This window comes from Citrus sinensis, chromosome 8, assembly GCF_022201045.2.
Source record: "Citrus sinensis cultivar Valencia sweet orange chromosome 8, DVS_A1.0, whole genome shotgun sequence".
NCBI lineage: Eukaryota > Viridiplantae > Streptophyta > Magnoliopsida > Sapindales > Rutaceae > Citrus > Citrus sinensis.
Genome location: NC_068563.1, coordinates 938,120 through 965,823, shown reverse-complemented (window position 1 = coordinate 965,823; position 27,704 = coordinate 938,120). Strand labels below are relative to the sequence as shown.

General features: G+C 38.4%; 3 protein-coding genes across 5 annotated transcripts; all 3 read right to left on the bottom strand.

Annotated features, from left to right (window-relative positions):
• Window positions 1-475: 475 nt before the first annotated feature.
• Window positions 476-3,533, bottom strand: LOC102624154 (uncharacterized). Its single transcript, XM_006486659.4, has 6 exons — window positions 3,348-3,533; window positions 2,853-3,009; window positions 2,181-2,380; window positions 1,794-2,034; window positions 1,003-1,139; window positions 476-906 (listed from the first exon to the last, which is right to left on the bottom strand). Exons 2-6 carry the CDS (start codon window positions 2,971-2,973, stop codon window positions 679-681), a joined length of 927 nt encoding a protein of 308 aa, XP_006486722.2. The 5' UTR covers window positions 2,974-3,009; window positions 3,348-3,533; the 3' UTR covers window positions 476-678.
• A 3,317-nt stretch (window positions 3,534-6,850) lies between these two features.
• LOC102623869 (uncharacterized) lies at window positions 6,851-10,729 on the bottom strand. Of its 3 annotated transcripts, XM_006486658.4 has the most exons (6): window positions 10,498-10,729; window positions 9,814-10,000; window positions 9,157-9,321; window positions 8,843-9,007; window positions 7,949-8,229; window positions 6,851-7,855 (listed from the first exon to the last, which is right to left on the bottom strand). In XM_006486658.4, exons 2-6 carry the CDS (start codon window positions 9,944-9,946, stop codon window positions 7,058-7,060), a joined length of 1,542 nt encoding a protein of 513 aa, XP_006486721.2. In that variant the 5' UTR covers window positions 9,947-10,000; window positions 10,498-10,729; the 3' UTR covers window positions 6,851-7,057. The 3 variants fall into 3 exon arrangements, with proteins under 3 accessions (XP_006486721.2, XP_024958018.2, XP_024958017.2); XM_025102250.2 differs by lacking the exon at window positions 8,843-9,007; XM_025102249.2 differs by lacking the exon at window positions 9,157-9,321 and having other exon boundaries at window positions 10,498-10,728.
• A 13,370-nt stretch (window positions 10,730-24,099) lies between these two features.
• LOC102627882 (uncharacterized) lies at window positions 24,100-26,197 on the bottom strand. The gene is made up of 2 exons (XM_052432068.1): window positions 25,360-26,197; window positions 24,100-25,247 (listed from the first exon to the last, which is right to left on the bottom strand). The coding sequence occupies exons 1-2, from the start codon at window positions 26,195-26,197 to the stop codon at window positions 24,100-24,102; spliced, it is 1,986 nt and encodes a 661-aa protein (XP_052288028.1).
• Window positions 26,198-27,704: the final 1,507 nt, after the last annotated feature.

Genomic DNA, 27,704 nt, shown 5'->3' with positions numbered 1-27,704 from the left:
AAAGCTTCCTCATTGGGCAAGCTTTGATTGGGTTAGCTTTGGCTTAGCTTAGCTTCTCTACATAGGCCATTACCAAAGGTCTCGATTGATATTCACTTACCTCGGGTGTCTATTATTTACCGAGAGGCTCAAGGATCTGAATGACGACACATCAAACATTTAACCTAAGACTTCTAGACGGGATTTGAAACATTTGAATGACATTTGCCATATTGATACACAATTGCAACATTTTGACATTAATGTTCTCCGTCGATTACATACAAGCTCCCAGAGCCAACTCCTAGGTTAAGTTTAATTGTCATGATATTTGTTCGGTTCTGTTGCTTAATCACGCATGGTAATATCGTTTCACCGTACGGTAATAGGCACAAGTAAATCTTTGCTTGAGTTTACACATCCTCCCAGCCAAGCAGCAACAATTCACAGCAGGTATTTAGTAATTCAAACTCGTGAGCTAGATCAAACAACAGTCTAGAAATAAAGCAGAAGAAGATGGATTAATAAAAGCAGTGAAAAAGCATATCCTGATTACATTATATTAACCCAAAATTCAAATTCACCTTAACTTGGTCAAATATCAAACTGAACAATAAGTCCGACAACTAACAACCATACACAAGCAAATCAAAAGATTTTCATTGCAAAATAATGTAAGTGTTACAACTGCCAAGTACCTCAGTCGGGCAAGGCAGTTCCTCGTTCGAGATTGTTTTTGATCTCCAGTGTGTATTTACCAAATGCTCGCTCGATCTTCTTGTTGAAATGCTCATTACGGTCATTGATTGAGTCAATGTCTTTTTCTTCATGGAACCTCCTCCTTCGGCTAAAGGAATTGCGTTTTTCTTCCCGGTCTTTGAGTTCTTTCACCATCCTGTCAATTTTATCCTCGGAAATCTTCGGTGACTACAGAAATAAAAGAACATGAAATTTGTGAATTACGGTACCTAAACTTGAGCAAAATTTTACCAAAATGCACCAAATTTTGCAACAGAACTGTACCTTCCCATACTGAAGGCTTGAAGCATCGCGGTAGAACTCTGGATCAGCTTCTTTCATTTTGTTATATTCCTCTAAATCAACCTCAACATTCTTTGTTCTCTTTTTGTATGCATCGTACAATGCCTTCTGATTGAAAACTGTTAAAACAATATAGGTTAGCTTTGTACTCGTTAATTCTGTAATTTAGGATACAATCAAGTTTCATTTTTTCAATAGCACATTTAACCATACACTCATTTAGAAAATCAAAGTAATCTTAACACAAGCACAAGAGAAAAAGTTGAAAATGACTGTTAAGAACATCTCGATAGTCGACAAATTCATTCATGCAGCAATATGAAATCTTTACTGCTACAAGCTAAGTACAGAACTTTTTGATTCGTAAGATAACATATCTACAACCTTGCATCCAACTTCCAAGTCACCCGGAAATTTCAATAGATAAATATCCACATGCATGCACGTTCCTGCTTAATTCCAATGCCTGTCCAGAATATTGAATACTCCCATGATCTAATTTAAAGGAGCTCCAACACAATTAAATTGGACGCAGTGAACCCCCTAATGCAAAAGTGGACAATTCATCAAATCTTAAGTTGTTCTTGATATTGGATATGATTCTAATATGTGTACTCATTTTTGTTTAAAATAGAAGAAAATAAAATATATTTGCATGCTCTTTTGTAGCACAACCATACAAGTACACAAATATGTGAATAGAACCAGGGGAAAAGACCAGCAAGTATATGTAGAATGAAGTGAAGTCAAAATATGCAAGGACACAAGCTCACCATCCCAACCAAATGGGGCAGGATCCTTCTCCCATTTCTTATATTTTGCCTCTGCAGCTTCTTGTGTATCTAGCATAAAGGCCTTTGTCATATCCAAACCATTTGCATCTAGAAGTTTTCCAATCTTTCTCTTCCTTTCCTCAAGCCACTTTTGTTTAGATATTCCCCTAGACTCTTGTGGAGGTTCCATTCTTTTCTTTTCAGCGACCATTGCTGTTTGATTCGCTTTTCTTGCCTCATTCTGCAAGTATGCAGGCAACAGCACCATCAATAACAAATCAAATTTGAAAGGAAAAATAAGATATATATATATATATATATATATATAAACAAAGGGAGAAATTCCAATCAGCTTAAAAGCATGCCTCTTATTTAATGAAAGCTTACCATCTTAAGTCTTAACTCGAACAGTTTTTTCTGTCTTCCAGTAAGCTTTGTAAAATCTCCTTCCACATCCTCCTCAGCTGGTTTGTCATTGTCACTATCTGAACCTGCTTCAAGTTTAGGATTTTCATGATGTAGGTCCTCAGCCACGTCAGAAGCCAATGTATTAGACTGACCACTGCTGCCACTTGCCTGAACGGCTTCTGAAATTGTGTAAAGTTGAGATTTAAGAATGGAAATATCAAGTAAAATTAAGCAAAAATAATCAAACATGGTTCTTGATTGCCACTATCACTTGTTTCAAACAACAATGAAATTAAACATGGTTCAGGTATAGCATAGAGCTTTAGAGTAGCTATTGCAAGTATCGAGTTAGTCAAACAGGAGGAAAGTATTTGCCAAAATTCAACACTTTCAACTAAAACATGCATTATCCCATTAAATAAGAGATGATATGTTCCGGATAAGATCAAATCCTATCCTAGACACTGGCCACAGCATCTTTCGCCCTAGTTTCTAGAATATCATGGAGTCAAAAAGTGGCCGTTACACTTTCTCGAAAAAAGTATGTAGAAGGTCACACACGGCCATGTTTTCCACCCTAACCCTACACCTCATTGGAAAAACTATAACCAACAAATAAACAATCAAATGGAATAAAGGAAGAAGAATTACCTCTTTCGTCTTCAAACATTCGAACTTTTGCTTCAGCAATCTTTCTGAAGCAATAATCAACGCATTCGTGGTACGGATTTGACGCATTGATACAATCAGGATGCACTCTTCTCTCTTCCATGATTTCACCTCTTTCTTCTAACAAAACTTCAATTTCCTGAACAACACACTACAATAATTAAAACCCTCCATTCGAGAGACTCAATTAGCAAAACGAAAACCCTAAATTGAATTTCTTTCTCTTGAGTGTTAATTTAACTCTAAAACTTCAGCTAAAGGAGATTCTTTTACGCATATATATCAAATTTGAACTTCTTTTCGGTACAGCACTTAGAAACAACACTAGCTCAAATGAATCGATATCAATTGAAATTCAATAATCGTAACCCCAGAATTTGAATTTTTTTTTTCTTCTAAGCAACCAAATAGATATAAAATAGCAGCACCTAGAATCTAAAACATCCAGCGAAAACTTGAAAGATGTCGTAAACTAACCGGTGAAGAAACAGCTCTGATTACTATCCTCTCTCTCAAAACTTGATTGATAAAAAAATTGATCGAAGTGCGAGCGACTCAGGTATTTGATTTAGGGATTTTTTGGGTGCATTCGGTATTAAGATGGTGTTTTTAGAAAAATGAAAAAGATGTTTAAGAAAATGGAAAATGTATTCAGTATCAATTTTTTTTTTAAATGTGTTTAATACTGGAGAATTATATATGCTTCTAATTGAATAAAGTAATAATAAATTATATGAGATAAAATTTAATTAGGATGCATTGAATCTGGCTTAAAATTCGTTTTTCTATATAAAATTATTTTACAGATAATAAAGACGACAAATTAAGGGGCAGTACTATTTTATTACTCATACTTTGATTATTTGTTTTCGAAATTCAAAGTTAGTAAATTTTTTTTTTTGATATAATCACGAGGTATCCTGGGGAGGACCCCAACTATAGGTGATTATTTTCAAATTACTTTCTTATTTTTTAAAACTTCAATTTATTCTCTCTTTTTTCTTAAGATAAAAATCACTTACATCCTCATTTTTTCTTTATTTTTTTTTTAAAAAAAGAGAGAAAATTTTGAGGTTTTTAAAATTATGGAGGATAATTTAAAATAGTTAATTCATGAGAAGAGTAATGCAAAATTTATCCAATTACAAATCATAGAAACTATAATCTATTTATTTAGGTTTAGTTTGATAATATTGTAGCTTTAAAAATTATTACTATTAACTATACCGTAAAAATAATTAGCTATAAAGAGAATTAGTTAAACGTTTGATAAAATTTATATTTAAAGGTACTGTGAGTTTTAAAATGAGTCATATATATTTAGTAAATCTTACTGTTAAATTGCTGAAAAAATATAAAGAATTGAATTGAACATAATGTTGAATAAATTTTTTTAATGCATTTATAAACATGTGTATAGAATTTTTTTTATTGTATATATAAAAATTGATAACTAAAATAAGTATTTTATATTATTAAATTTTTTTATTTTGTTATCTCAATATACTTGGTGATAATATTAATCTCTTTTAAGGATAATGATTTTATTTTTTTAATTAATAAGGATAGTTTTAGATTTTTATAATATATATGAGGATATATATAATTTTGTATTAAGTATAAAATAATTTTCAAAATTAAATTAAAAAAATAACTTTACTAAATACCAAAATTAACTTTGAGCTTTTTAAAATTACTTTTGAACTTTCCAAAAGTAATCCCAAACAGACTCTAAGAGGTTGTTTGTTAAATGTTTGAAGTATGAAATTTTATTAATTTCAGATTTTTTTTAAATTTACTTGTTTGTTTTTTGTAACTTATGTCTGACTTTCAGACATTTATATCTGAATAAAAAAAGTAAACTTTTGTTACTTTTATCTGAATGAAAAAAAATCTGAATGATAAGTAAATATTATATTATAGAAATATCTCTATAAAATAATTTATTTCCTAAACTATAAAATAGAATCTTTTTTTATTTTTAATTTACAAGGACGTAAATGTCAAATAATCAAGTTTAAGGTGTTTTTTATTATAAAAATAAACAAGATATCATTTATATTTAGATATTAAAAAAAGAAAAACAAACATGTGATTCAAATTTTTGTATTTAGACCCATTCAAACTTCAGAAAAATTTAGACCCATTCAGATTTCAGATAAAAAAAAACAAACACTACCTAAGTTAGGGTGTGTAATTACATGTGGTATTATCTTTTAAATGGTGTTTTTATATTTTTTTATAATATATGAATGATTTAGTTTTTTGTAGATTTAAAAATGCGTTTGATAACTTATTTTAAAGGCAGCATCCGAAAATAAAAATATAAAAATATACTTCATAATTTTTCTAATAGATTATGAATGCACCAAACCATGAGACCTACCTTTTTTATTTTATTCAACGAACAGTTGAGTTTTAATGGAAAGTGGGAGACATATGGGCTCGCCAGAATTGCTTTTTTAAGAGTGTTTTCTTGAAAAAAAAGTAAGAGTAGAACCGATTAGAGCTGGTAAAATGGGTCATTAGGTTGTATTTGTGTCATGTCAGTTTTATTTTGTGTCAAATTTAGTTCAATAAAAAAACGACCTATTTAATAATCGTGTCAAAATACTAAGATTCTAACCTGACATTGAAAATAAATTGATTATCTAATAACCTGCTTAATATTTATATATTTAACAAAATTTATATTAAACATTTCCGCGCGCGCACACATCTACCAAAGTGTTACACATTTTATACCATTGAAGTTTTAATTTTATCTATGTAAATAATATTATATATTGATATTATCAAAAAATATACATGTCTACTAATATTTTACACAGTTATACTATTGAACTTCTAAATCTAAATAAAATTTTATAAAATGTATATGTTCATCGTAAAAAAAATAAAAAAATAAAAAAAGAGAATCATGTCCAATATATAAGTTTAGATGATAAGAACCTACAAATTAATTTAAAAATAGAAAATATAATTATATCATTGATCGGATAAATAAATAAAGAACTTTAACCCGACACCCAAAAAAATCGTATCGACCCAGACATGACCCATTTAATAATAATATCAAATTTGACAACTCATATTCATTTATTCGTGTCGTGTTCGTGTTGAATAATCGAATTATGTCAAATTTTGCCAGCTGTAGAATCGATGGTTGCATAATAAATATAAAACAATAATTTGACATTTTTTATTTTTTTCCTTTTTATTAAGGTGGGATAAAATGAGTTGTACTCGTTTTCCATCAATGATGGAAAATTGGAAACGTCATTGTTTAAATGCCCACAAAACTTGTTTTATTGTTTTCCGTTTTTGAAAAATAGAAAATGGTAAACCAAAAACAATATCCAACTACCTCTATAAATCACAAAAATACAATACAATATCCAAGGCATAATAATGAATTCCTTTTTTAATTATAATTTAAATTCTTTTATTATTTTTCTAAAAAAATATGTTTTATAAAACACGTAATTGAACACATTCTTCACCATTTATTAAAACATGTGATCGAACATTTTCTTCACTTTATATATATGCATATGTGTATGTGTGTGTGTGAGTACATACATACATATATATATATATATATATATATATATAATCAAAATACAACAAAGGCACTCGCATTATTGTAACTTTTCTTTATTTTTTGTCGTCGCGGTTTAAATACATTGGGAAGTCGGGTGGGACTAAAACACTAAACATATAACAATTAGTATTTTTGTGTAAAATGCCAATGATTTTATACGAAACTCTAAAAACAATTTCAAAAGTTTCAAAAATCAAGAAAAATATTTTACAATTTTCTATTTTTAGGACCACATTTGAAAATGCAACGCCGTAAATATCCTGATGAATAAAATGTGATGTGTAAGATTGAATTTTGTAAATAATGGTCTGTGTAGGGGTAGCAGTACAGTACAGGTAAGCCCAGGTCAAACAGAGTCACAAACCCAGATGGCTAGTTTATACAAGATTAATTTATATTACTTAACACAATGCCTTGCACACCTCTCAGCATTCTGGCCAAGATCAAGTTTCAACTATGTGACTGTAGTAGTTCAATACTAAAGCAAAGCCTAATATCAACCAATTACATGTTGCCTTATTGCATTAATAACTGCATTCCAAAAAAGAAAACAAGACTCAAATGAGCTCCCTTGGCAAATTCATTACAAGATCTCATCAGCCAGGGATTTCTGGCTAAATTTTGTTACCTTGGATTGTGTTGCTTGAATAATCTGCTCCAAGCGATTAGATTCCAATTCGAGGTCACTCAAGCGAGCTTTGGTTTTGGCAACACTTTCCTTGAGACCAGCAACCTCCTTTTCCTTCAGAGCTAATTCATTCATCTGGGATTCTAGTTCTTTCTTTGTTGACTCCAGAAGATTCACACAGTTGGCTTTTGCTGCATCGATTGTTTGATGTTGAGTACTGAACTCAATGGCTTCTGAGATTTCATTGAGAATATTTCGCAGCCAATCAACATCAATTTGTGCAGATTCTACGTCCTTAAGAACAGCCATCATTTCTTTGACTTTGGCTTTGGTCATCTGCATGAGTGAAGTGGATTGCAACTCTTGAACCACAGAGCAAAGACACTCTAAATAGTATGCGCGCATGGAATTTGATTCCAGATTGCAATTTGCTGCAATATCTCCATATCTGCTGATGATTGATTGCAGAATTGAAGAAATGCTTGCTCTCACATGGTATTTCCCCACGGACACAGAATCCGAAATTACAGATTGTGCCTCTTCATCATCACTGTCTCCAGAAGCGAGGTCAATTCCTGAGAAACTGAAGTTCCTAGACCCATCAGCTGGTCTAGGAATGTCTTCTCCACCATCCTCAGTACTATGATGTATCTCAATGGGAGCTTGAACCTTGTTATCTTTTCCATTCTTGGATGGGGATGCACCAGGCAGGGAGGTAACACTCTCCTTTGGAGGGCTTTTGGACATATCATTCTGTCAGAAAAAGAGGACGTATGTGAGCCAAATGAATATAGAAAAAAGAAAATATGCAACACATTTAAGAGGGGCAGAGAGAAGGCACCGCACCATTTTGATGTTTTCAGATGGAGGCACTGACTGAGTGGATCGAACTTTCTCCTTGTTAAGAGAATGATCTTCCGGATGAATTTCTCTAGAAAAATGTTCAGGACGAGAAAAGGACTTGCCATTCTCGGATTCCACCTTTTTCTTAGGATAATTTTCAGATCGAGCATGTTGACCGTTAGCTTTCTGACCTCCAACAGCAACCTTATCAACCGCTCGAGGGGTTAGAGGCGACCCTGGCTGAGAATCAGATGCCTTATTTTTCCTGCCAAAGCTCCAGGACCCTGCGATAAAAATGAAAATTTGACCGTCTTAGGAATCAAACATCAAAGCGATGACACATCCCAGATAATCAGATTGTTCCCAAAGTGGATTCTTCAATTGTTATCAAATGTTGTCAAAAACAGAAACAATTCATAAATTGTGCCAAAATACATAGAATCCTATAATGAGCCTAATTCTGCAAGCAGAAATTGGATTTCCTCCATTCTCGGACAGATACATGGCTGATGGCTTTATACAGCAGCACATTTCACGGTTCTTCCTGGTTCATAAAATGGAGAACACATAACAAGATTTTTGGGCTAAAAGAGGTTTTTCACTCTCTTCTGTGCTCCTCATTTCAATAATTAGTTTCTCTTATAAGTTTATCTTCTTTTTTAAAGATCTACTTGTCTACTTGTGCTCATCTGCATTTTCTTTGCTCACAATGCAGAAGGCTAACCTCCCCCACACACTGAGAAAAAAGAAGAAGAAGAAGAAGAAGACGAGGTCTCTTACTCAAATGCAAATGCAGAAGCAGAAAGAGAAGAAAAAGAAGAAGAAGAAGAATGTAAACGGGAAAAGTATGAACAATTTGATAGGAAATAGAATGTATATGAATAAAGAAAAGAACACCTGATTCTTTATTAACACCCCGAGCATTAGCCTCTCCATTTCTTTTGAAGCAATGTTCACCACATTCATGGTAAGGATTAGATGCTTTAATGCAAGTTGGGTCTACTTTCCTCCCTTCATTCTTCTTTACGCTAATTACACCTTCTGTTACACCATTGTGATTATCTAAAAGAAATGGAAAATTCATACCTACTTTCAGTAACTGCTCAACTAAACCATTAAGATTCGAACACTTTTGAAGCCCACGCCATCGTAAGCTTGACGCTCCCCAAAATCGGGAAAGAAGTAAAACAAAAGAACAAAGAAAAGAACACCTGATTGTTTTTTAAATCCCAGAGCATTGGCCTCGCCATTTCTTTTGAAGCAACGTTCACCACATTCATGGTAAGGATTAGACGCTTTAATGCAATTTGGGTTCACTTTCCTCTCTTCATTCTTCATTTTGCTAATTACACCTTCTTTTACACCATTGTGATAATCTAAAGGAAACGGAAACAATTGCACCTACTTTCAGCAAGAGGTCAATGAAGCCATAATAGTTCAAAAACTTAATCTGATCCCACTGTTCTTTTAGATCATTATCAATTTGATAGCCATCCAGAACTTCGTGAAAGAGAATGCTACAGATTTTACATGAGACTTAACCAACATGTCAAAATTACACCAAAAATTAAAATGTAACCTGATAAATCACAAAGAAATGCATGCTTTAAGAAATGATTTGTGACAGAAAATATCAAAATAGCAGTGAAGAACTAATTGGAATTTCAGTTTTGTTAAACTAATGTTACGAAAGTAAAGCTTCTCATCAAGCAAGAGGTAGCACCACAACCAATCTAAGAAACTTGAAGAAAATTTACCACCTCTCAAGATTACTCAACTGATATAGAAAACAAAAAAAACAAGGCGTGGCACTCTCATTCGACTTCAAAAATGTTGAAACATACGACAATTCTGACAAAAATAATTACCTAATTTCTTTTTTGGGGTTTCCTTATGTCCGTGTCCTTGAGCGATCTTTTCCAAGCAAGCCATACCGCATTCATGATAGGGATTGGAAGCATTAAGGCAGTTTGGGTGAACTCTTCCGTTCTCAGCAGCCATGTGTCCTTTGAATTCACCCAAACCACTGCTAATTCAAAGGAGGATTAACACAGCCTGTACCAAAATCAAGAAACATTAATCAAGCAAATAGACAATTACCCCCCTCTAATATTACTTGGCAAATTCTTTTGCACACACCCTAACTCCGCTCCACCCTACAAAAGAATTTTCAGGTATGCGGGGGCAATCGATCCCTTGACTTCTTGCCCCTCCCGCACATTGTTCTATTGATTAAATCTTTTAGCATCTTTTTATTTTTCTTTTGGGCTTCAAACTCATTCTTCTCCACCAAACTTAAGAAAGAAACAGAAAGAGTCAAAATTCCCTTGAAGCAAGAATCCTAGAGGTATGTAAGAAGTTACAAATTCATAACTAATTGATTAATTGCAAAAATAATTAGAGATATTAGAAACCAACAGCATGGCCATTTCAACTAACACTAACAAACCATAAGCACTAAGAATCCCTCGCAAGAAAAGAAACCCAAATCCATACAAAGACATATGAATTAGCCAAAAAAAAAAAAATCAAGAGAAAGAAAAAAGAGATACCCAGATGAGCTTTAAGCAAGATTATTGCTTGGTTGGGGCGGGCGGTGTAGCTCAAGGCCTAGTTCTGAATGAGCTTTCAGCCAGATAAAGCTTTTCCCAAGTTTGTGCTGCTTTGCTTTGATTGATGCTGCAGGCCTGCTTTTTTTCTTCGCTCGAAAAGATTTCTCTGACAATCAATCGCCAACTTTCTAGATGCGGCAGTATTATATTGACCGAAACAAATGAATGGCTCATAGCTGTGTATAAAAATAAATATATTTGTCCTCAAATCACTTGGAATTTTTACATTTGTTGACCAGCACACCACGCTAGCGTTGAGACTTGAGAAAAAATGAAGCTTCCTTTACAAATTCGTCCCAATTACTGACGACAGGGAACTCTGAGTCTGACGTTAACATAACGTTGACTTGAAACAACAACCCAATTTTTGACTCTCATGCGTCTGATGCGCGTTTGTCCATTTGTGTAATCCCGGCACCATACACCCCAAGTTTGAATTTTAACCAGAGACCGTTCGGCAAGTTTGGTTTTTTTAACATTAATTTTTATTATATGAATATGATAGAAAATTAGTTTAATTTTTAATCCGTACTTATTAAATGTTTTAATATTATAATTTTTAAAAGTTACAGTTACCTAACATACTAAACAGAGGCCTTAACATTTAATACAAAACTCATAACATAATCTCAGTGATGGATGCACCTCTTTCATGTAGATTTTTTTAACTTTGATATATTAATTGTATGATTTTCTTTTTTCGTCAAAAAAAAGAAGTAATAATAATAATAATAATAATAATAATAATAATAATAATAATAATAATAATAATAATAATAATGAAAAGAGATTGCTAAAATTTTAGGTAACATCGCGGCGTAACTCGAGGCAACCCAAGTCGTCAGGAAAAACAAAAAATTGAATTGAAAAAATTGCTTATTTTTTACGAATTTTCCATTTGGCCATCTCATTTTTATATAATTCTGCCATGGCCTACTGAATTTTATGATGTATTCACCATAAACTATTTTGTTGGCCTATTTTAATTTTACAGTTCTGATCTTATAGCTTAATCAACTTTACAAGTTTCGAATATGAGCTCCATCAAATCAAAATCCTGATTTTACCGTTAGGTGAGATCTCATATCTTAATCAACTTTACATTTTTCTAATATGAGTTCCATCAAATCAAAATCTTAATTTCACCGTTAGGTGAGATGAAAGTAGTTTAAAAATTAGAGGCTCATTTAATAAAACATTACTCACAAACGATGAAACTACTTCTCAGTTCATAATGATAAAAGAAAATTTCTCCACCTCCGTACAGTCTTTTCTATGCGTATGGAAATTCTCAATAACAGATACGCCGTTTGATAAAAAAAACATTTAATATCATCGAGAAGTTTCATAATTTTATTATAAATAGATGTGATGTTGCGGTTGTCAAATCTTGAAAACTTGTAACTCAAGGTTGAAAACTTAGTTTTTAAAAAAAAGAACACAAAAAGTAGAAGGTGGAGCAATCGGACTAGAATCGACCTCCAATTCAAACTATAGTTCAACTTATACATAATTTGGGCAAAATGGCTGCCCTACACACAAAACTTGATAGGTCTAGAACAAAAATTAAAAAAATGAAAGAAAATAAGCTGGTATGATTCTAAGGAACGGAAGTATTGGAATCCGAATCTCATTGATGAGACATGAGACCCCCTTAAATTGCTGGTTAAATAGGACCTGTCTATGTTACAGATTCTGTAACAAACATCTCCCGTCATCCCACCATCCGATTTTCTTTTGTTTAGTTTCTCACTCCACATCCAACCACATCCAACGGCTGATGCCGCAGTCTGTAGCTTACAGATTCTGTAACGTAGTTTTGTCCGGTTAAATATAATAACTTACGGCAGCAAGGCAAGTAACAGGTAACAGCTAAGCTGTGCTGTGCTGTGCAGTTCGGTTAAGTTGGCTTCGCAAACGCCGCCTACGAAATGCAATATTAAATAAAAAGTCATTCAACAAAATCTCCATCGTTCGGACAACACAATACAGGCATGACACGTGCTTCCTTGATGATCACACGTAAAGGCTTTTACATTACGAAAAGATTAATTGTTAGGTATCACGTGGCAGCAGCGAGAAGTCACGTAAATTAGATTGACTTTTTGGATTCCCCCCTCCAAATCAAATAATCACCACACAATTCTTGGGATTTGGGAATCTAATGAAATCATTTTTTTTTCTTTTTTTTGGGGGGGGAGGTTATGGACCGTAGGCCGTAGCACAGAGTAGCTCATCAGGTGATTCACGAGTTTGTAGATTATTTTATAATCCACCAATAATTTTGTTAATGAAGACTTAAGAGTTTATACATAAATATTCAGAATATTCGACAGCATCAAATGAACTTCCAAAAGTAGTTGATATGCATGTAAAAGCAACTATACATTTTGATTATTAAGGTTTGATGAATCACGCTCGCACCTTTTAAGAACTAAAATAATGAAATATATCTATATATAAGTATAACCAAGAAAAAAAAAACTAAATTAATGAAATTGAGAAAAATAAAATTAAGATAGTCTATGGAATGGGCATAGTAAATGGTTATCAAGAGTAATTAATAATAGTTTTTTTAATATAAATTTAATTTAAGGATAAGTGCTTGTAGTATTTTTTTAAAACATAAATTAAAAGCACCGCCACTAATTCTTTTTGTTTATTATATTTTAGTAACGATATAATTATATGAATTTTTTTTAACAATTCAAATACCCAAAACGTTTATTTTTTTAATTTTGAATAGAACCTTCGTTAACACGAAACAAAACATTTTACTTTAAATCATTTGGATGCCTGCTAATCTTACTGAACAAGGAAATCAAAATAGAATGAATTAAAATATGTTTATAAATTTTATTACTCGATACAAATAAGGCGAGGTTAATTGAACTCAATTTTTTTTAATTTCCATTTTGGTAAAAATAATATAATTGTTGAAATTAAAAATAATTATTGTAATTCATTCACGCATTCTTAAAAATAATAATATTACTCTTAATTAAATGCCTTATTTTCTCATCAGGACAGAACTATCCAACTATAAAAGTTTCATCAGGACTGAACTCTTTCTATGTTTCTCTTTTCACTAATTTAGCCCCTTTCACATACTATTAATTTGAGCAACCGAGTTAATTAAGGTTGGCTTATCCTTTAAGGATTTAAAATAGGCCAAAAGATTAACCATGTTGTAATAAATCAGTATTACTTGAATACATGGTATAATAATTTTAACGATTAGGAGAATATTGGAACCAAATTATCATGAAACTCATCCCTTATTTCAAACTTCCAAGGGGAAAGGAGTATTGCAATGTCTTCAGTAAATAACATCGCTGGTAATCTTTGACTTTTTTGATAAAGCAAATTGACTACTTTTAACCTTGGCACGTGTGATGTTTTAATAATACTTTAACTCCAAAAAAAAAAATTTAAAAAAATAAAAAATAGTAGTAGTAAAATAATTTCATACAAAAGAAACAAAAATGTTATCCTCAACTTGTACGAGTACTAATGTGAGAGCAGATGTTCGAGTTCTTTGGGACTCACTCTCCTTCAATTAAGAATGATTAAGTGAAGTTAATTATATTTTTTTCTTTTACAAAATACGAGTGGACGGTTGTCTACTGAAATAGTTATAGTACGCTAAAATAGCTGTGTAAATATACGAAGTAATATTAGTTGTATTAAAAAAAAAAAAAAAAAAAAAAGGGGTCTCTGCACCTACACCATCCAATACGAAATAAAGCAATAAATATACAATTGCCTAGCTCATATCAACTTTTGGGACAATCTATATTAATTGGAACACATCCCTTATAAAAGACATGTAATATGGCAAACTGTCCTCGACTTGAACCGCTGGTTTGCCGACCATGCTTGCATATTATTATTTATTTCCTATACCCTTTTTTCTTAATTAATTTTCTATTGCTAAAGTTGTCTTTATAAAATTATTATTTGACCACAATTTGTCTTTCTTCCTCTTTTTTTTTTATTTTTTATTTTTTTTTTAAACCAACGTTTACATTGTGCTGTTAAGAAGATGAAACCTAACATATCCAATATTGTTGTAGTATAACACAAGAGTAACAAGAACAATATTACCTAATTATTTTATATGTCAAAAAGGCAGATATTAATGGTGAATACCCAAGTGACCACACAAAAGTAGCAAGAACAATTTATACCTAATAATAGTAGTATTAAATCTTTGTATCAATGTTGGGGGGGTGTGTGTGTGTGTGTGTGAGAAGACAGAGAGATGGTTTATGATTAGGGATGGCAAATTGGTCCATCTAAATTGGATATCCATATATCCAATTCAATTGGATTGGATAATATCTATCCAAACTCTTCTTGGATATGGATATGGATATTTTTAAAAATATCCAATTGGATATTGGATGGGTATGGATATTTAATGGATATCCAAAATCCAATTAATTTATCCATTTAAAGTTAAAAAAATTTATATTGTTAAACTAAAATAAAAAAAAACAACAAAATCTAATATTATCTTATATTAACTAGTAAAAATTTTAAATTCCTCTTATATTAAAAATTAAAGTTTTCAAAATTACCCTTTAATTTTTTAACTTATTTAATATTATTAATAATTATTATTTTATTTTAATGATTTAATATTATAAATAGACATCCGCCGGAAAATCGCCGGACCACCGCCGGACATCGCCGGACCACCGTCGGACATCGCCGGAATATCGCCGGAATCACCGCCGGACCTCGACGGAAGGTCGCCGGACCACCGTCGGATTCGCCGGAATATCGCCGGACCTCCGCCGGACCTTGCCGGAAGGTCGCCGGAACCCTGCCGGACTTCGCCGGAAGGTCGCCGGACTTCACCGGAAAATTGCCGGACCACCACCACCAACCACCGGACCGGCATTTTATTATATATATATATATATATATATATATATATATATATATATATATATATATTATTACTAATATAAATAGTTTAATAGCCAAATTTAATATTAGAATTTTAACTATTTTATATTATTATTTTTATATAATAAAAATAAAATATCCATGGATATCCATGGATCTCCATAATTATATGGATAAAATCCATATCCATATCCAATATTAATTACTGGATATGGATATGGATATATCCATTATGGATAATTATGGATTTGTGTTTGGATGAATAATATCCGTCCATCATTGGATATTTGCCATCCCTATTTATGATATATAAATGCAAAACCGATTAAACAGATCGATGTGAGCTAAATTGACAAATTGACATAATAATTTTATGAATTAATAATGGTTGATTTGGTTGTATCTAAACTATAAGAAACCGATTTAGTGGATGATGAAACATATGAATAAGAAACCGTTTTTAAGGGAATAAAGTGTAAATTGACTTTACTTTTGGTAATTAACGAACACGTCTTGGCATTGAATAATCTGTTGGGAATGCGTTCGATCGATTTCTGTGCTTTCCACTTTGCCATATGTTAGAGTTGGATTGATCAGTTCTAAATGATCATTAAATTGATTGCAATTAATGGATGAATGTTGTTCAACTACATTAACTTTGGATTGATTTGAGAAAATTAATATGTTGATCGGTTCTAAATGGTTCCATGAATCACGCACCTTGTAAGAAATTTAATATATTGTAATACACACACACATGTATAAAAAAAAAAAAATTCAAGAGCTAAATTAACGAAATTGAGAAAAATAAAATTAAGATAGTCTATGGTGTGGGTATAATAAATGGTTATCAAGAGTAATAAATAATAGGTATTTTTTGTAATATTAAATTTAATTTCTTTAATTATAAATTAAAAGGCACCGCCTCTAATTCCTTTTGTATATTATATTTAAGTAATAATATAATTATATGATTTTTTTTTTCACAATTCAAATACCGAAAACATCTTTTTTTTTTCTTCTCTACAGAACCTTCATTGACATGAAACAAAACGTTTTATTTTGAAATCTGTTGGATGCGTGCTAGCCTTTCTTAATAAGAAAATGAGAATAGAATGAATAAAAATAAGTTTATACATTTCATTACTAGATACATATATCGTGGGTTAATTGAAGAGACCAATTTTTTTTTTCACATCAATGTTTGTGAAAATAATATAATTATCGTAATTCATTCGCACATTCTAAAAATATTAATGTTACACTCAATTAAATGGTTTTTTTTTTTCCTCACGAGGTTAGTACTATCTAATTACTTGAGAAGTTTCTCTATGTACATGTACGCTCAAAACTGAACTCTTTATGTGTTTCTCTTTTCACTAAACCATAAATCATCTCTCTCTTCTGCATGTATACCAATATTGATACAAAGCTTTAATACTACTATTAAGCAAATAAAAGCACCAGGTCGGCCAGGATACTACTTCCATCCCGGCATGAATCACCTCAGCCAAATGGTACGAGCAGAACAGGGGTAACATGAGTCGATCAGAGACGAATACTGACCAGAGCCACATACCGAGCCGGTACCCGTCCCCCGAAAAGCGGAAACACGATCTCACAGAATCACGGTAGTTGTGCTTTCCCAGAACCGTTGCGGGAGACGCGAGATCCCACGTTTGCCCATAATGCAGCAGTTAGAGCCCCATGAGAGGCTACCACTACCCGAAAAAAGTGGGATGAAGGGCAAGCGGGAACGTGGGGACAGCGGCTATAAAAGAAGGAGAAATCGATGAAGATGGGGATAGAAAAATTGAGAGGGGGAAAACGCTGCCAAATTGAAACCAGACTATTTTCTTATAAAACTCCGAATAATTTAGAAACCATTTTGAGATCTAAATTGCACTGTTTTCCCGTAAACACCTTGAGCTAACTTAGGCATCGGAGGGTTTACGCCGGAAAAACCACCGGCGTCTCTGATCCGTTTTTGGTGAGCGCATGTCTATTGTGAGAAAGGAGGACGATTCCAATCCCAGTGAACGAGCAACAGTAGATAACACAAACGTTGGTGAAAGAATCTGGTCGGTCCAAAGACGAGCAGATTTAAGCATCAACATTTTGGCGCCGTTTGTGGGAAGCTGGATAAAAAGCTACCACCGAATTAGGAAGTACCGGAGAAATAGCGAACGGTTAGACATGGATGTGACGAGGAAGGACGCTTTGAGGGAGGATAACGAGGCTGGGGAGACAATCACTCTTCGGGAAATTGCGAATGAAGCCCGAGAGAGGATGATGCAAGACAGACTGGAGCGGATGGAGAAACAAATGGAGACTCTCGCGTCCATATTGTTTGAGCTGAGGGATGAGCGGAGAAGGGATTGTGAAACCCCCGTGGGAAGAGATGAAGTCGGAGCAGAACCCAGCCTCCGGAGACGTAGAGTCGAGGACATTCCTCCGCCCGCTGACCAACCTAATGGGGTGCATCCCCATAGAAGTACTGGTCGGGTCCCAGGAGAACACGGGGATGAAGGGAGAGACCAAACTCGCCCCGGACGGGTACTGGAAACTACTGGCCGAGGTGCCAATGTTGATGAAGGAGAGCTCAGACAGCGGTTGCAGAACGCCGAGCAGGAGCAAGACCAGATAGCTACGCGTGATCCTAACCGTGCTATAGAATTGGAGGGGGAGGTGCGCAGGTTGGCGCAGGTGATAGAGGAGATACAGGGCAAGAGAAAGCCCCCGAGCTGGAGGATAATGTTAGATGAAGAATCTCCGTTATCAATCGAGATCATGGGTACCATAATTCCAAGAGATTTCCGCTTCCCCGACCTCAAATACTCTGGACGAAGTGACCCACTGGTGCACATTGAGCGTTTCAACGATATGACGGGTGTGCAGGGGCTGACATCAGCTCAGAGGTGCAGGGCGTTCCCGTTGACACTAGAGGGACGAGCTCGAGAATGGTATCGCAAGCTGCCTCGTGGAAGTATAAAGGGGTATGAGCAGATGTGCCAGGAGTTGGCCGAGCAGTTCCGAGGGGCAGTAGCCCCAGAGGACGACATGATGGAACTGATGGGGATGAAACAGGAGGAGCACGAGTCCCTACGGGATTTTGTAAAGCGATACCACCGAGCCGTACTTGATTTGGGAGCTTTCAATCACCCGCAGGCGTTGAGGGGTTTAAAGGAGGGTGTGAGGATAGGCCGGCTATGGTATAACCTGAGAAGCCCCCTGGTGCAGAATTATTCAGCAGGATATGAGCAGGAAAAGAGAGATATCGAAATCGAAGAAGAAAAATCGGCAAAGATAAAGAGTGAACAGCTGGAGGAGTTGAGACGAAAGGAAAGGAGAACTCCAAATGGGAGCGGGTCGGGAAAGCGAGCTGGGGAACCCTCAGTAAGGGGCGGAACATCAGCTCGATCCCGCCCTTACCCCATAGCTCCGAGATCACAACAGTTCCAGCACAACCGGGCTCAACCTCCACGTCCCCCATTCTCGGATCGGCAGCGAGAATTCCGGCAGATGGCTGCCGACCCCTATCATAACACTCCCAGAGCATTACATGCAACCAATTCCAGGGCTAGACGACCAGATCAGTCAGCGACTATGCCAGCCCGAGGTGACGTTCATGATAGCCGAGCAGTTCAGCTGGTAGACCAGAGCTTGACATATAGACAATACACTCCACTAAAGATCTCTATGGAGGAATTGTACGAGAGGATCGAGGGACGAAACTTGCTGTACCCTCAAGCCCCAATAACAAAACCGACTCACCGACGGGATAAGAGCCGATTCTGCAAGTTCCATGACACTCACGGTCACACTATCAGCCAATGTCGTGACCTGAAGATTCAGGTGGAGGATTTAGTGAGGAACCGATACTTGGACGAGTATGTAGATGGAATATCCCCTGTCATGGAATCACAGTACACACGGGATGAAGGAGTTGAGAGGGATTTGGAACGTGAACAACCGACCATCCGTGTGATAGCAGGAGGGCCAACATTGGCCGGAGATTCGAACAGGGCACGAAAGAACTATGGGAGATACGCCCTGACTAGCAAATAAGTGCTTTTCAATTTGCCAGCAACCAAGAAGGCAAAAGTGCGACAAGTTCCCATTATGTGGACAGATGAGGATGAAGAGGGTATTTTATATCCTCATGAGGATGCACTAGTGATTAAAGCATCGGTGGCTAGCACAGAATTGCGGCGAATACTGGTGGACACGGGCAGTTCAGTTGACATTCTATTTAAGTCAGCCCTAGATGATATGGGGATTTCAGATTTAAAGCTGGAGCGGACAAATACTTCCTTAAAAGGATTTGGAGGGGGACGGTTAACTCCCTTGGGGATCATTGAACTCCCGATTACTGTGGGGACAAAGTCGTCTGAACGAACGATGATGCTGGACTTCGTCGTGGTAGAGGAAAGAAGCCCTTACCAGATGATACTGGGGAGACCATTCATGAGGATAAGCCAATGCGTTGTATCCACGCATTACTTGGCGCTGAAATACAGAATAAATGGAGTGGTTGGCGTAGTAAAAGGCGACCAGAGGATGGCAAGGAGTTGTTATGCTACGGCGGCCAAGGAGACACTACAGGTTACTTCTCTAGATAATCGAGGAGAGTCTAAAAAGGGCCGCCAAGAGCCTGTTGAGAAACTGGAGGAAGTTGCGGTAAGCAAAAGCAACCCGAGCAGAGTAGTGAAGATCGGGTCAGGATTGATTGGGGCAGTAAAAGGCGAGCTGGTAAATTACCTACAGTCTCATGTGGATATATTCGCCTGGTCTCATGAAGATATGCCCGGAATTGATCGCGGGGTAGCTTGCCACAAGTTGGCAATCAAGAAGGGGGCAAGGCCGGTGAGACAGAAGAGGAGATGCTGCAACCAGGAAAGGTATGAGGCCATAAACGCCGAGGTGGAGAAGTTGTTGAAAGCAGGATTTATAAGGGAAGCCAAGTACCCAGAATGGATTTCAAATGTAGTCCTGGTAAAAAAGGCCAACGGGAAGTGGAGAATGTGTGTAGACTTCACGGACCTCAATAAGGCATGCCCGAAGGACAGTTTCCCCCTACCCAAAATAGATCAGCTGGTGGACTCAACAGCAGGTCACAGTCTGCTCAGTTTCATGGATGCTTTTTCTGGATACAACCAGATACCCATGGACGAGCAGGATGAGGAAAGCACTGCCTTTATAACTAACATGGGTTTGTTTTGTTACAGGGTAATGCCTTTCGGCCTAAAAAATGCAGGAGCCACCTATCAAAGGTTGGTAAACAAGATCTTCAAACCGTTGATTGGATACACTATGGAGGTATATGTGGATGATATGATTACAAAGTCCAAAGAGCCGACGGATCATGTGAAGCATCTAGAAGAGACCTTTGAATTACTGAGGAAGTATGAAATGAAACTAAACCCGGAGAAATGTGCATTTGGGGTCAGCTCGGGCAAATTTTTAGGATTCCTGGTAAGCCACCGAGGGATCGAGGCCAACCCGGAGAAAATACGGGCGGTGACAGAAATGAAGTCCCTACGAACAGTTAAGGAGGTGCAAAGCCTTACAGGGAAGTTGGCAGCATTAAACCGATTCATCTCGCGGGCCACAGATAAATGCCACCCTTTCTTCCAAACCATAAAGAAAGGGAAAAAGATGGAGTGGACATCGGAATGTGAGGAAGCATTTGGGCAGTTGAAGGAATACCTAACCCGGGCCCCATTGTTATCGACTCCGAGAGAGGGTGACCAGCTGTTGCTGTACTTAGCAATCTCTAAATGGGCTACCAGCTCGGTATTGGTTAGGGAAGAGGAAGGAAAGTAACACCCGGTATACTACACAAGCAAGGTCTTGGTAGAGGCGGAAACCAGATACCCATTGATGGAGAAGTGGGCGCTAGCTCTAATAACGGCAGCACGAAAACTCCGACCATATTTTCAGGCCCATCAGGTTATTGTTATGACCGACCAGCCCCTTCGGCAAACACTTTAAAAACCAGATGCATCGGGTCGACTAGTAAAATGGTCCGTAGAGCTAAGTGAATTCGACCTCTCTTACAGGCCCCGAGAAGCAATCAAGGCCCAAGCTCTGGCTGAATTTATGGTTGACCGAGCCGATACAGGGAAAAAAATTCGGGAGGAGCAAGCAGCAGAGCAGGAGAAACCAGAGGGGTTGTGGTTGGTAATGGTTGACGGATCATGTAGTGAGCAAGGATCCGGAGCAGGAGTTGTAATACGGAGCCCAGAAGGAACCGAAATAACGTATGCAGTGAAGTTTGACTTTCAGCTCACAAACAACCTAGCTGAATATGAGGCCTTTATCACCGGGCTCGGACTTGCACACGCTCTAAGAGCAGAGAGGGTAGAAATTTGAGCAGATTCCCAACTGGTGTGTAATCAGCTCAATGATCAGTTCCAAGCAAGGGGAGAGAAGATGGGTCTTTATTTAAAGAAGGCAAAGCAGATGGTTGGGCTTTTCCAAGCAGTGGAGGTAAAGCAGATATCCCGGAATGAGAATTTCCGAGTAGATATGCTGGCTAGGATGACAGCCATTGCAGATCCAAAGTTACCGAAGTCAGTTCCACTAGAGGTAAGGACCTCACCAAGTATTGAGGAAAAAGCAGAGGTGATGAGAGTAAGTACTGGAGAATCCTGGATGGACCCGATTCGCGCATATGTCCGCGATGGAGTTTTACCAGAGGACAAAAGGCAAGCAAGAAAATTAAAATGCCGAGCATCAATGTATACGCTACTGGATGGAGTGCTGTACCGCCGAGGGTTCACCTTGCCCCTTCTGAGATGTTTGGATGATGAGGAGGCGGATTATGTGCTGAGAGAGATTCATGAGGAAATATGCGGCAATCACTCGGGAGCAAGAACTTTAGCCTTCAAGGCACTCTGGCAAGGATACTTCTGGCCAACCATGCACCAGGATGCCAAAAGGATGGCAAAGAATTGTAAAACATGCCAAAGCTTCTCCGAGGTTCCTGCACAACCCCCGGAAAAGCTGACGGCTATGACATCCCCATGGCCTTTCGCTTAATGGGGAGTCGACTTGATTGGTCCATTGCCTAAGGGACGAGGAGCGGCGACACATGCAATTGTGGCAATAGACTACTTTACCAAGTGGGTGGAAGTAGGAGTCCTCAGCCAGATCACGGAGAGGAAGACAACAGATTTTATTTGGAAGAATATCATCTGCAGATATGGGATCCCCTACGCCATCATCACAGACAATGGGAGGCAATTTGACAACAGCAACTTCAGGGAATTTTGCCGAAACCTGGGGGTGGACCTTAAGTTCTGCACCCCCGCACACCCCCAGGCAAACGGACAAGTGGAAGCAGCCAACAAGGTGATAAAGAAGCTCCTAAAGACTAGATTGGGAGAGAAGAAGGGAGCTTGGGTTGACGAGTTACCAGGAGTACTGTGGGCCTACAGGACAACTCACAAAACCGCCACAGGAGAAACACCGTTCGCTTTAGCCTTTGGTCATGAGGCGGTAATCCCAGCAGAGGTTGGAGTGGGAACACATCGGACGGAATATTTCACTGAGGAGCAAAATGACGAGCAGATTTGCTTAAGTCTGGACCTGCTGGAGGAGAAAAGGGAAGGGGCAGTGCAGAAAGTGGCCCAGTGCCAACAAAGGGTCATGCGTTATTACAACAAGAACGTACGCGTGAGGCAGTTCCGAGTAGGAGATTGGGTACTTAGGAAGGTGAACCAGAACACCAGGGATCCTAACCATGGCGCTCTTGGCCCAAAGTGGGAAGGCCCGTACCGGGTGATACGAGCCACTGGACCAGGAGCCTATAAATTAGCGCACCAAGATGGACGAGAAGTGAAGAGGTCATGGAACGCCGAACACCTGAAGAAGTATTTCCAGTAAGCAAAGTGCTCTACTAAATCCCCATTTTGACAAGATATCTATGTTAACTGCATCATGGCTTTGTTGCACATGTATGTATCCAGTATTCTTGTAATGCTTTCAAATTTCAAATAAAGATGAATTCAGCATGAAATCCCCCTGCTAGTCTAATCAATAAAAGTTTCTACTAAGGCAAGTAAGTGCCTACTTCTGCTCGGTCAACGAAAGACCAGCAACTAAATTTACGAAGTTTCTACTAAGGCAAGTAAGTGCCTACTTCTGCTCGGTCAACGAAAGACCAGCAGCTAAATTTACGAAGTTTCTACTAAGGCAAGTAAGTGCCTACTTCTGCTCGGTCAACGAAAGACCAGCAGCTAAATCTACGAAGATTCTACTAAGGCAAGTAAATGCCTATTTCTGCTCGGTCCACGAAAGACCTGCAGCTAATTCTGCAAAAAATCCTACTAAGGCAATAAAGTGCCTGTTTCTGCTCGGTCAACGAAAGACCAGCAGCTAAAGCTTCGACAATTCTACTAAGGCAACAAAGTGCATGTTTCTGCTCGGTCAACGAAAGACTAGCAGCTAAAGCTTCGAAAATTTTACTAAGGCAAACGGATGCCTATTCCTGTTCGATGCACCAAAGAACCAACAGGCAAAACCAGACAAGAAAGCCAATAGAAAGCATTCAAAAATTTTTATAAACGTTCAAATGTTTACAAAGCAAATGAAAAACTAGAGTTTTTTACAAAAATAGACCTAAGGATTAGGAAGGTCAACGGCCTCAGCAGGAGAAGGGTCGGCTGTCTCGGGAGGTGGAAGATCAGCAATAACGGGAGGAGGAGGCGCGGACCCTTGTCCCACTTCAAAAACACACTGACCAGCTCCTCCCTCCCGCACCTCATCAAAAGGAACCTCCACTTGCTCCTTATCTCCCTGGCCGGCCCCAGCCATATACCTCTCCACCCCAGATTCCAGCTTGCTCATGTCGAGCTCGTGGTATTCTTCCTTAAGCACAGACATGATGCACTTATAGCTGAAAGCAACCCCGGAGTCATACTCGGCATCCAGCCGATCATCCACGTCAGCGGATTTGCTTTTCTCCTCAGCCAGCTGGTCCTTCAGGGATTTGATCTCTCCTTCAAGGGCGACCCTTAGAGTATCCCTTTCACTTTGGGTAGCCTGAAGATCGGACTTCAGATCACCCAACTCATCCTCAAGCTTGGAGGAAGTGGACTCAGCAACAGCAACTTTCTCCTCAAGCTCCGTAAGCTGCTTGTTCAGCTCGGCCAGTTTCTCCTTGGAACGGTCAGTAGATTCGACTTTCTTTTTCAACTCCTGGTTATTAGCTTGGAGCTTCCTCTCATGACGCGCGGACCCGGTCTTGTAGAACGAGACCATTGTGGCCAGCCTGAAGGAGACTCTTTGAACAGAAGCAGCTAACTCGGAGAGGCTCATGCTCTCGATGTCCTTCACCATCTTGGGCCCAACCGATTTTCTGTAATCCTTCTGATATGGGCTCAGGTAGTCACCTTGATCCCGAGATGGAAGAGGAGAAGAGCGGTCCCCAGACTGCAAGCTGACCTCAGGACTCTTGTCGGAGGTTTTATCCCCACCACTCTTACGAGGTGGAGGAGGGGGCAGAGCAGGAACTGGCGCCTTGGAAGGACCAACGCTGGGTTTCTTTGGAGGAGGGGGAGGGTTGCTGGAGCTACTCGGAGCCCGACCACGCTTTCTGCTCAACGCGCTGAGGATCTTGTTATCCATTCCAGTGGCAATATCTACTAAGCGGGAACCGACCAAGTTTGTTGGCGACAGGAGGTCTTGGCAAGTAGACGCGTTCAACAGAGCAGTTTCCACCTGAAGCAAAGGTCGGTCTTCAAGATCCTTCACCAAACCCCACGATTCTGAAAAAACAAACAAGGTTAAAGAACCCAATGAGTGGCAATTTGAGAAAGAATATAGGCAAAAATGAACGACCTGGGGTGACAAAATGGGTGGGAAGATAAATGTCCCCACCAAGCGACTGAACCGCTGGACACCAGTTCCCTCCAGGAAAGAAGAATTTGTTCTTCCAATTTTTACATGAAGATGGAAACCCAGTGATCGGTTTCCTCTTTGCGGAACTGGACATGAAATAGTACCAGCCTGCCTCTTTCGAGCTACTCCGCAGCTGGTACAGATGTTTCACTTCAACAAGAGAAGGCTCCTCCGACCCGCACCTCTCCCACAACACAAACATTGCCGAGAGAACCCTCCACCCATTTGGGTGTAGCTGACCTGGGGCCAGGTGCATACCGCCCAGTATCTTGGCAAAGTAAGGTTGAAGGGGCAGCCGAACTCCTAGTCTGAAACTCTCCAAGTGCATCGTCACATACCCTTTCGGAGGGAGACTAGGGACATCACCTTTTCCAGGAACTACAAGAAGAACCTCGTTGGGGATGTTGTAGAGATTCCTAAGTTTAAATAGATCGGTGGGGGTGGTGGCACAAGCCATGAAATCAATAGGGTAGGAATCAGCCTCCACCCTATGGCCTAGGTTCCTTTTCTGAGCAGGTTTGCTCGGTCCGGAACTGCTCCCCTCACCATCACCAACTCCTTCAGGGATCCCAACCCCACCAAAGCTGTGGTTCTCACCAGAGCCCGACGCAGGTCCACCCTTATTTCCTACAAGCTCTAATTCGGGAGAGGGAGAGACAACCAGGGGGCGTGGGTACTCAAGAGTATCCCTACCATAAGGAGGACCTACACTACTGGAGGGACCTAAAAAATCGGTGAGTATTGGCACGTTGAGGCCTGAATCCCCTGATTCGTCATCACCCTCATCAACAATTAACTTCCTCTTCCGATTTGACATACCGGAATCCCAAAAGAAGACAGAGAAAACTCGAGTATATGGACACAAAGGGGCAACACAGAACCCAATCAACAACAGCCGAAGAAAAGGTTAAAGGCTATACCTGGAATAGACTGACACTGATAGCGCCGCCGCGACAGAGAAAACACCCAGCAAATGGATACTCCGGACGCTGGAAGTGTGAGCAAAGTGCAGAGAAATTTGGTTAACGGCGGAGAAACGAGTAACAAGATGGTGAAGACTCCAGTCTAGGGATTTAAAACGAAAAGGGGGAAATAGAAGCATTTAAGTGATGGGGACGCCAGCTCACTCACCGTACATCGAAGACAGATAGCCCGTCGTTTCAAATTTCAAATACGAAGAATCGGGAGATGCCACGTCACCAACCGTTACAAGAGGCCGGGCTAGATGCAAGCCCAGGTCCGTCCCGGTAGACAGAAGACCAGAGGAGAAACCCCCAGATTGGTAAGAGTCGACTATCAGTTTCTACTCTTGACTCATTTCACTCACAAGACCAGAAACTGGGGGACTGGTGTTAAGCAAATAAAAGCACCAGGTCGGCCAGGATACTACTTCCACCCCGGCATGAATCACCTCAGCCAAATGGTACGAGCAGAACAGGGGTAACATGAGTCGATCAGAGACGAATACTGACCAGAGCCACATACCGAGCCGGTACCCGTCCCCCGAAAAGCGGAAACACGATCTCACAGAATCACGGTAGTTGTGCTTTCCCAGAACCGTTGCGGGAGACGCGAGATCCCACGTTTGCCCATAATGCAGCAGTTAGAGCCCCATGAGAGGCTACCACTACCCGAAAAAGGTGGGATGAAGGGCAAGCGGGAACGTGGGGATAACGGCTATAAAAGAAGGAGAAATCGATGAAGATGGGGATAGAAAAATTGAGAGGGGGAAAACGCTGCCAAATTGAAACCATGCTATTTTCTTATAAAACTCCGAATAATTTAGAAACCATTTTGAGATCTAAATTGCACTGTTTTCCCGTAAACACCTTGAGCTAACTTAAGTATCGGAGGGTTTACGCCGGCAAAACCACCGGCGTCTCTGATCCGTTTTTGGTGAGCGCAGGTCTATTGTGAGAAAGGAGGACGATTCCAATCGCAGTGAACGAGCAACAGTAGATAACACAAACGTTGGTGAAAGAATCTGATCGGTCCAAAGGCGAGCAGATTTAAGCATCAACAACTACTATATATGTTCTTGCTGTTTTTGTGTGGTCACTTTTTTTTTTTTTTTTTATAGGAAAGTAAAACTTTCATTTAAACCACACTCAAAGTACATGCAGGATTTCAGGGGGGAAGTTTCCCCACCAAACATCAGAGTGAGTTCTTCCTAAAGCCATTTTAGCTAAGGAATGAGCACAAAAGTTACAAGAACGAGACACATGTTTTACTTTAAACAAGCTAAAATCTTGCTTCAAAGCTTGAATTTCCTGAACTCGCCAGACGATTTCAGCACTGCTGGCTTTTCTTTTGTTAATCAAATC